This window comes from Sus scrofa, chromosome 4, assembly GCF_000003025.6.
Source record: "Sus scrofa isolate TJ Tabasco breed Duroc chromosome 4, Sscrofa11.1, whole genome shotgun sequence".
NCBI lineage: Eukaryota > Metazoa > Chordata > Mammalia > Artiodactyla > Suidae > Sus > Sus scrofa.
Window position 1 is genome coordinate 36,435,652 of NC_010446.5, and position 10,167 is coordinate 36,445,818.

Consider the following 10,167-nt stretch of genomic DNA (forward strand, 5'->3'; position numbering starts at 1 on the left):
TTTAATTGCCATTTTGATCCAGCAGATCTGAAAAAAGTGAGACATTTTAATGGAAAATAAAATATAATAATTGATAACTCTTTTTATTTCTGTTTGGTGAGGTAATTTTTTAGGGACGAGAGGCTGAGAAGGATAAGAAAGAGTGCTTTTCTAAATGACTTCACTGTCTTGATTTAGTTTGGTTTCACTGAACCTCCCTCACCTCGTATTTCATTACAGGCACATTCCATCCACCACATCCGAACAATGTCCTACGTTTTTGTAAATGATTCTTCTCAGACTAACGTGCCCCTGCTACAAGCCTGTATCGATGGAGACTTTAACTACTCTAAACGGCTTTTGGAAAGTGGCTTTGACCCAAATATTCGAGACAGCAGGGGCAGAACAGGCCTTCACCTCGCGGCAGCCCGAGGGAATGTAGACATCTGCCAGTTGTTACATAAATTTGGTGCTGATCTCCTGGCCACCGATTATCAGGGAAACACAGCTCTTCATCTCTGCGGCCATGTGGATACTATTCAATTCTTGGTTTCCAATGGACTCAAAATTGATATTTGGTAAGTTCTCTGTGGTTTTTGATGTCTCATCCTTTCTTCCCATGAGTCTCTCAACCAGTGGTCTAATCTTAGAGTCTATTGATTTTGTTTCCTCAGGGATCAAATGTCGGTAGGGACAAGTTCAGAGAGGGATTGAGGACAATGAGTGAGAGAACTAGAGGCTGGCCTCTGGATTTCTGCAAAAGCAGTGAAGTTTTTCTGTGAAAATAGTGGCTAGGTTTGACTACCAATTAATCGTGTTGTAAGACATGGGGAAAAGAAGAAAATTAATGTTTGTTGAAAATCTCTTATGGCCTAGGTACTGCTTTTACTGTGTTAACTTATTTAATGCTCAGGATGACGTTAGGACCTTATCTCTTATGGTGATACTGTCTTCCTTTTATAGATGAAATAGTTGAAACAAGATTCTGGGTTAAATAAATGACTTTACAAAGGTCACACAGCTGGAATTTGAACCGAGCTCCACCTGATTCCAAAGCTTGTTTGCCTTCTATTGTGTTATATACCATGCCAGCTACATTGTCTCCCTGGGACTCAGAGTCCTTTTGATTCTGAATAATTTAAAGAAGTAGTGGGTTTGGGGGTATGTTTTCGTGATACCTTCTCTCTTGAGTGGGAAGATATCAGACCACTTTTAAAACTGACCTTGACCTCTGAGCTACAGTGACCTGTTGCCCTAATTTGTTGGTGCTATAATGTCCCTAAATCTGAATAAGACAGATTGTGTTTAATGGTCCTGCTCCTATAGGACAGGATGAAGTGGGAATTGACTAGAGGATTTAGTGCCACTCAGGCTCGCTCCTCTTAGATGGTGAGCTGAATCAAAGCAGTTTATTTTATTGCTTTTGAGTTTGGGTTTTTTGGTTTTTTTTTTTTTAATTCTTAGACATTTAAAAATATATATACATTCTTCTCATAAAATATAAATGTCAGATAAGAATGAATCAAGAATTTTCCAATTTCTAGGAATATCCCCTCTCTTTTCCTACCGTTCCCCCCACCCCACCCCCCGCCATGCACAGGGCATATGGAAGTTCCCGGGCCAGTGACCCCCTAAACAACTGAAGCGAGAATGCCACATCCTTAATGCACTGCACCACAAGGGAACTCTCCTCTTTTTCTTGTACTTATTCTCATTTATCTACTCTTTCTCTAAAAAGAAAAAATATAGGTTAACTCACAATTCAGATTCCAACTCAACCATTGGTTCTGCTCTGGGTTTTAATTTGGGGTGAGTGGGGCCCACACCTCCCTCCCTGAGATCTACACAAATGGCTACTAACAGTGTAATACTGCTGCTATGATGTCTTTCTTTCTGTGAACTTTTTAGCAATCATCAAGGTGCTACACCTTTAGTTCTGGCAAAGCGCAGGGGAGTGAATAAAGATGTCATCCGATTGCTGGAATCTTTGGAAGAACAGGAGGTAAAAGGATTTAACAGAGGAACTCACTCAAAACTGGAGACCATGCAGACAGCTGAGAGCGAAAGGTACTTAAGATACCATTTTGTAAAGGGGCAAGTCACTCTGAATGAATCTTTTATGACAACTTTTTGTTAGCTTTATATTTATTTGCTTTCAAGTAAAGAGCTTTGATGCTTTCTTTGAACTTTATATTGGTCCTTATGGCTCCAGATTACAATTGGCAAGCTATTAACAGGAAGTACTACGTGCCCACAGGCACAGAATGTTCTTTTAGTCACTGTATAGGGAAACCCGCTGTATTGGCTGTAGAAGCCAAACGAGCTGAATAGGAGGGCAGGAAATAGCAGTTTGCGAATTTAAGTACTGGTCACAAAAAGAATGGGATTTCAAAAAAGGAACTTGGACAGTATTAGAAAAGACCAAAAAGGTAGTTTTGGAGTTCCTGTTGTGGCTCAGCGGTAATGAACCCGACTAGTATCCGTGAGGATGCAGGTTCGATCCCTGGCCCCGCTCAGTGGGTTTAGGATCCAGCATTGCTGTGAGCTGTGGTATAGGTCGTAAGTGCAGCTTGGATCCGGCGTTGCTGTGGCTGTCGTGTAAGCCGGCAGCTGCAGCTCCGATTCGACCCCTAGCCTAGAAACCTCCATATGCCTCGGGTGCGGCCCTAAAAAGCAAAGCAAAAAAAGGAAAAAAGGTAGTTTCAAGGGTAGAAAATTAAAGTGCTAAGGACAAGTAAAGTAGGAGTAAAACACAAAGTTAGACAAGCTTCAACTCAGTTCAGTGATGGGAAAGTGGAAGTGACTTTCACAAGTTGGAACAAATTTGAGCTCCTCTAAGTCATTAAAGTTAAGATGTAGTGACTGACAGGGTCTCAAATATCAAATAGCTTATCATCTCTCACGTAGAAGCAGTTTAGAATATGGTTCAGGGAGCTCTGAAAAGATGACCAATCATCTTTTCTCCTGGCTTCACAGACTCAACAGGTAAAGTATCTAGGCCAGACTCGGTTGTCCTAGCGTGTTGTTTGGTTGACCGCCATGGAGTTTCAGCCTCCAGATGTCACAGGGTAAGAAGGATGATGAACCTACATAGTCTTATCCCAAACCTTTCAGCTGTTGACCTAGTAGCAGATTGGCCAAGACTTGGAATCAGGAGCACATGGTCCACTTAGACGGTCAGGATCATTGTTTCTGTGAGTTGTGTTTCCTCTCTATTTTCATGGTTCACCCTGAATTTGATTCCTCTGTGCTGGTGTTTGCTTTCTTCCCTGTCTGTGGACTGGCTGGTGTACTCCTTGGGCATCATTAATTCCACTTTCAAGTTTAGGACTATTTTTGTTTGTTTTAAACACTTATTATGTCCAAAGAAATTAAAGAGTTTTACTTCTAGAACAGTGCATACTCCTCACGAGTTACTATCATTAAAAGCTAGCAAGTACATAAAATTAGCAAGAAATCAGAGGTGCACTGGCAAGCCCTTCTCTTGCCTATGTGCTCTGGGTTGACAGTCAGAATGCCATAAGCCCTTCAGTAACATCGAGTTATTTATTTTCTGTTAAAAACCATGTTCTTCCAAGAGAACTGGAAATTTATTTTTCTAACTACGTTAAGTTTCTTTACCATGAAAAATGTCCAGGAATGTGCTTTTGCTTGGTGTATTTTCAGGACCTTGGTATTTTTTGTTAATAGCCAATTTCTTAGCATCTCTTTATTGGAAATATATTTTAAACTTTATTTTGCCCCTGTTCTGATTACTAAGAAGTGATTAGTCATTTAAGCAATGCAGTATGAAATATTTATTCATGCTCCTTTCATACCTGCCATTGCACTTCAGCATAAGAACTTGTAGTATTTACAGCATTATGTAAAAGCCTGTTCGTTAAAAATTGAATTATTAATACTTGTACTCCTGCTTGTCCTGTCTTCTGTTCTTCAGTGTCATGACAGGAATGTGTGGTTGAAGTTTAAATCAAAGAGCTTAAAGGTAGCATCATTAGGGAAATGTATATCAAAACTGTGGTGAAGTACCCTTTCGTTCCCAGTAGGATGGCCATAATCAAAACGATGGACAGTAATAAGTACTGGCAAGCATGTGGAAAAATTCCAACCCTCATACATTGCTGGTGGGAATGTAAAATAGCATATCTGCTGCGGAAAACAGTCTGGCAGCTTCTCAAAAAGTTACACAGTTACCATATGACCCAACAATTCCACTTCTAGGTATATATATACTCAAGAAAATTGAAACCATGTGTTCACACAAAAACTTGCATGTGAATGTTCATAGAAGCATTATCCTATGATAGCCGAAAGCTGGAAACCACCCAGAAAGTCCCTTACTAATGAATGGAAAAGCAAAATGTCATCTATCCATCCAATGAAACATTATTCCACCATAAAAAAGGAATGAAATACTGATATGTGCTGCAACACAGATGAACTTTGAAAACATGCTGCTTGAGAGCAGCCAGGCACAAAAGGCGCATGTCATGATTCCATTTATCTGAAGGGTCCATAATCGGCTAATAGAAAGTAGTGGTTGCCAGGAGCAGGGGAAGGGGCAGTGGGAAGTGCCTGCTGAAGGGTACAAAGTTCATGATAGAGGTGACAAAAATGTTCTGAAATTAGTTAGTGGAAATGATTACATGACTATGTGAATATATTAAAAACCACCAAATCATGTACTTTAAAAAGATAAATTTTATGATACATGAAGTATCTCAATAAAAAAGTGCGGGAAGAACTTAAAGGAATTGGCTAGGACATGGTATTGTAGCATAGCTGTGTGATGATCAGCCTTTTCTAGAACAGGAGATAAAGCAAGATTTTCAGTGAATTTAGTATTTTCCATTTTGCTTAGGATTCCCTGAAATACAGCATAACTTCTTTTGGGGGAGGGGGGCATGCTTGCAGCATATGGAAGTTAGCAGGCTAGGGGTCGAATCAGAGCTGCAGTCACCAGCCTACACCACAGCCACAGCAACATAGATTGGAGCTGCGTCTGTGACCTACACCACAGCTCATGGCAACACCGGATCCTTAACCCACTGAGGGGGGCAGGGATCGAACCTTATCCTTATGGATACCAGTCAGATTCGTTTCTGCTGAGCCACCACAGGAACTCCCCATAGCATAACTTCTTAAAGGCTTGTAAATCAAGTTGATGAAAAATATTTCCCCACCCCCATATATCCTATGTTTAATTTAATTCTTATTTACTTTGCAGATAAGGGATGACAGAGACAGTGTAGATAACACATGTACAAAAAAGATTACACATGTACATACAGACCATCAGGCTAGAATCAGGTATTTCTTAGACAGTAGAAAACGTTTCATTGAATAGTCGTTAGAGACGGGTCTGATTGGCAGAACTTCACGAGCTTCTAGAGAATGAGCAACTGAATTCTCATTTTATAAGTCCCCACCTCATCCCACCCCACCCCCACTATCCAGGAGTAGAATGTTCCTCAGAAACCTTTCCTAAGCCAAGATGGCATAAAGCAAAGAAGCAATTACCTTAGGACTTGTCTTACTGACAGATGCCCAAAATTAATCAAGATAAAGCACAGATGCTCCCAGATACAATTCAAAGCTGTGGCAGCTGGAGGCTGAGATGCTGACTCTTGTTCTTGGGGAAGGAGCTGGCGGTGTCACTCTTGTGCCAAAACAAACATTGAACACTGCTTTTGCTTTTCACCTTCTTTTGTCTAAAAGTGAAAATCCTCTTGGGATTTCTTTCAGTTAGTGGATACAGGTAGTATTGTAGGTGTTTCTTAAAAGCAAAGTGACATAAAGTGAACTTTCAAAAAGTGAAGGATACCTATATATCTAACACCTTTAAGTATGAGAGTATGGTGAGTCGTAGTCAGTAAATTTCATGTAAGTCAAAATTAACCTCTCCTGAACTTCTCAAAGTTCTAATCTTATTTTTGAACTTGCCTGAATTTTTCTTAAATTTTTGTATTGTTGTCAATTCCCATTGAAAATGTCTTCTTATTCAGAAGATAAACTTTTTTTTTAATATAAAAAAAGGTTTGGATGTCAAACAGACTGGCCAATTAGGAAGCCACCTTCTCATGGTGAGAGAAGAACTCTAGTGTGAGTCACAGCTGAAGGGCCTGCTGTTAACAGTGTCAAGAAGTAAAATAAAGTAGGGTACGAAAAAAAATCCATCAATTCTGCATGATGAACCAGGCTCTAAGACATTGTTTTATGTTGTTTCCATTGTTCTGTCCCAAGATGGTTGGAAGAATGTGAAGAGAAGTTTAGGAAGGATAATAATAGCCATCGGTAGTTGATACCTATGATTGTGGTCATTGTGGCTCTAATCTAAATGATACCCTGTTATTAGGCCTGCATGTTGTGACATAGTTGTGGGTGCTAATCCTTCAGAGCTTCATCACAGTGCAGCCTTTCAGACACTAACATCAGATATACTCTTTTCTGTATGTAGCGGTCATACTTCTCATTTGTATAGTTCTAAAAACCGGAAACAGTGTTTTTATGGTATTTGTGCTACCTTATTTTCAACTAGACTCAGCCTTTATACAGAAAGGAAACAAACATTTTGTGTTAAGTTGAACAAGATAATAGAACTAAAAACAGTGGGAGGAAGCTATTAAGAGGAATTCCTAATGGCTAGCCCGGCCCACATGTACAACAGACTGAAGAGTAAACATCCATTGTTAGGGTATTAAAGAAAGAATTCCTTTCATTGGTCAGATTATTTAACTAAATTAATATAAATCCCCTTTTCACTTTCCAAGTCACACATTGTAGAAAGCAGTTTTTTAGAGTTACCCATTTTTGCTTGTTTTCATTAGTATGAATTCTCAAGTTTTGAATCCTTGTTTTGAATTCTTCTAAGTTTCAAATAGCCAAAGTGTGCTTTGCTTTAGTATCTGATGGAAACAACTCACTTGACTTACTTCATGACTTCCGCTTGGGAGTTTTGATTAGAAAAGGATTTTTAGGGGAGGAGTGGGATGGACTGGAAGTGTGGAGTTCGTAAATGCAAACTATTACATTTAGGATGAATAAGCAGTGAGGTCCTGCTGTTTAGTCTAGGGAACTGTATCCAGTCTCTTGGGATAGAGTGTGAAGGAAGAAAATATAACAAAGGGAATGTATATGTATGTGTGTGTATGTGTATACGTTTTTTACTTTAAGTAAAATATATACTTTTTATATATTTACTTTTATATATTCATATATATTTTATATATTTACTTTTATATATTTATATAATACTTTAAGTAAAAATGTGTATATATATATGTATGTATGACTGAGTCACTTCGCTGTACAGCAGAAATTGGCACAACATTGTAAACGAACCATACTCTCATAAAAACTTTAAAAAATAAAAGGATTTTAACTTGGATTCTTCTGGATACTAAACCAAGGAACATAAGCATTACTCTTTGGCGGTCTGTAGCTAAGGTGGATTGTCCAGCCAGCTGCAGGTATATAAACCAGTACACAAATGGATGAGACTGTCTAAGTCCGTTTTCTTCTTATAAGTATTGTATTTGAAGGTTGGTCTTTTTCTAAACAATGCCGTTCTCTTGTTTTATGTTTTTGAAATGGATGAAATGTGTTGTTTCATGCCCTTTCTTTCCTCTTGCTTCACTCACAGTGCCATGGAAAGCCATTCCCTCCTCAATCCCAACCTGCAGCAAGGCGAAGGGGTCCTGTCCAGCTTCCGAACCACGTGGCAGGAGTTTGTGGAGGATCTGGGCTTCTGGAGGGTGTTGCTTTTGATCTTTGTCATTGCTCTGCTGTCTCTTGGCATCGCCTACTATGTGAGTGGGGTGCTGCCCTTCGTGGAAAACCAGCCTGAACTGGTGCATTAAAGGAGCTCATGGAAAAGGAGGCAGGTGCCAGTGTCCTGGCTTCCAGTGTTTGTTCTCAGTTTCTCAAAATCTTCTCTTAGTGCAAGGCAGTGAGGGCTGTACATTTTGTTCTTTTTGCGTCTTTACACCTTGTAATCCTTTTAGAAGAATGACGCGTCTGTTTGAACTAACTGCATACTCTAGTCCAGTATAGCACGTCCTAAAGCTACCTCCAACTCAGCCTGACTTCTGAGGAAAGGCTACGCATAGCCTTGTTTGATAAAAACATGGACGTGACTAAAGAATCAAGATAGAGGACAAGAGTAAGAAATCCTTGCTGTAGAAACCTTACCCTAACATAGGAGCAACTGAAGTGAAGTGTTCAAAGCTTGTCTTGCATGATTAGTTTTGGCTGGTAGTTTTGTTTTGTTTTGGTTATTTTTACCAGAGCCACTTTTCTGTTTTGGTTTACTTTCTCTGGGAAATAATGGGAGGGAGGGGGATAAAACATTCAGCTTAAAACTTGAAGTGCTTTTTCAAATCAGTATTGGAATCTGTTTGATTTGTTTTAATATTTTCAAGTCTAATCACAGACGAAACAGAACTTTCGAAAATGAGCTCAAAAAATGGTTGATTTGGTGTTCCTGTTGTGGCTCAGTGGGTTAAGAATATGACTAGTATCCATGAGGATGCAGGTTAAATCTCTGGCCTTGCTCAGTGGGCTAGGGATCCAGGGTTGCCACAAGCTGCAGCATAGATCAGAGTTGTGGCTCGGATCTGATGTTGCTCTGGCTGTGGTGTAGGCCAGCAGCTGCAGTTTGCATTTGACACCTAGCCTGGGAACTTCCATGTGCCACAGGTGCAGCCCTAAAAAGAAGAAAAAAAGAAAAAAGAAAAGATTGATCTGATCTTATATTTATTTGTTTTTAGGATAATTTTGATTTTTTTTTGTAAAGTGCTTTGCTGTTAATATCTGTGAAAAATGAACTTGTTAATATCTATGAAAGAGTGAACTCATTTTGTTCGCTTCTCAATTTTCCCTAGTGTTGATTTCAAAGATATCCTGTTTATCAAAAATACTGTCAGAACACTTTTTCTACTTAGTAGTTATTTAGCAGGGGAGAATAATTCTGATGTTCAACTGTCACTGTAATTCTATAAGACTATTATGGTGAAAAATGCAGTTCTATAAGCTAGCTCTGTTGTCACAGTTGTATTCATAGTGAATAATTTTTCCATTTTATGTGCAATCCTGTTTAGAATCCCTGTTAGAATTGTCGTAACAATCCCATCCATGTCAGTAGTTCTCTGATGTCAAGAATGGATGGAATATTTCTGAATTAATGGTTCTGAACACTATTATACTAGGTGTCATAAACTCTTTTATGAATGGTAATATTATGTAAATTAAGGTCTGGCCTTCAAACTATATTGCAGCTCTCAGCAGTGTGTTTGAAGTCCTCTTTTGTTAAGGATTCTGTTATGTTTAAATCGTATTTTTGGGTTTTTGAAAAAGGATGTGAAGACTTAGTAATTATTCTTCGGGAGTAGTCTGAAAATTGTAGTGAAAGAATTAATGGTTTTATATTTTACAACACAGTCATGTAAGCTATTGCTGGTTGAATTGTTGCTAGAATTAGAAAGTATAATTTAGAATATGTGTTTCTGTGATTCTTTTTGCCTCTTAATATTTTCTCTTTTGCATTTATAGATCTAGGATTGAGGCATTTTCTTTCTGATGGCTTGATCCTGTCTTAAAGAGCTGTTCTGAAACTCCCAGTTACCTGGCTGCCTCAGGATCAGCTCACAGTGTCTTGCTTTTAGGTTAGATACAAACAAAATTAATCATACTTGGTGTAAATACAGCAAAAAATGGTGGATGTTAGAATGGAGAACACTAGAACTCAAAATTGAGGTATATCCCAATTAAAAGCTTTGGAATTAGCTTTGCATTCGTTTGTAACTTTAAACAGATGTGCATATTGGTTAACGTGTAAATATATTGCATTTTTAAAAGATTAATGTTTCCTTTTAAGTGCTGATTTCTTTGTATCCTAGTCTCTGCATTCAGTATTCAGTAATACTACCAATACAATAAATGTATTTATAATCTCATAATCATAATGTTTCTATGTATCGTTGTTTTTCTTTTATATTAAGGGTTGTTTTTTAATGAGTTCCAATTGGCCGTTTAGAAAAAAACAAAGAGCTTTTTTTTCCAAACCTGATATAATGGGTATTTCAGGTTTCATGTTTATGTTTGTTTACAAAATGTTCCGACACTAATTTGAGTGGATTGCTTGTGGATTTAGGAGTGATGGTAACTAACCATGATTGAGCATCTCCCAAT

The 10,167-nt window shown here is 38.4% G+C and overlaps 1 protein-coding gene across 4 annotated transcripts in view; it reads left to right on the forward strand.

Moving 5' to 3' along the window:
* ANKRD46 (ankyrin repeat domain 46) overlaps positions 1 to 9,939 on the forward strand; it is a 44,981-nt gene extending 35,042 nt beyond the window's left edge. For 3 of the 4 annotated variants that reach the window (XM_013996571.2, XM_005662942.3, XM_021088530.1), the window contains 3 exons: positions 220 to 557; positions 1,888 to 2,046; positions 7,622 to 9,939. In XM_013996571.2, the coding sequence (XP_013852025.2) occupies positions 247 to 557; positions 1,888 to 2,046; positions 7,622 to 7,838 (687 nt within the window). In that variant the 5' untranslated portion in view covers positions 220 to 246 and the 3' untranslated portion in view covers positions 7,839 to 9,939. The remainder of the gene's footprint in view (positions 1 to 219; positions 558 to 1,887; positions 2,047 to 7,621) is intronic. The other variant, NM_001243356.1, reaches the window with a different exon arrangement.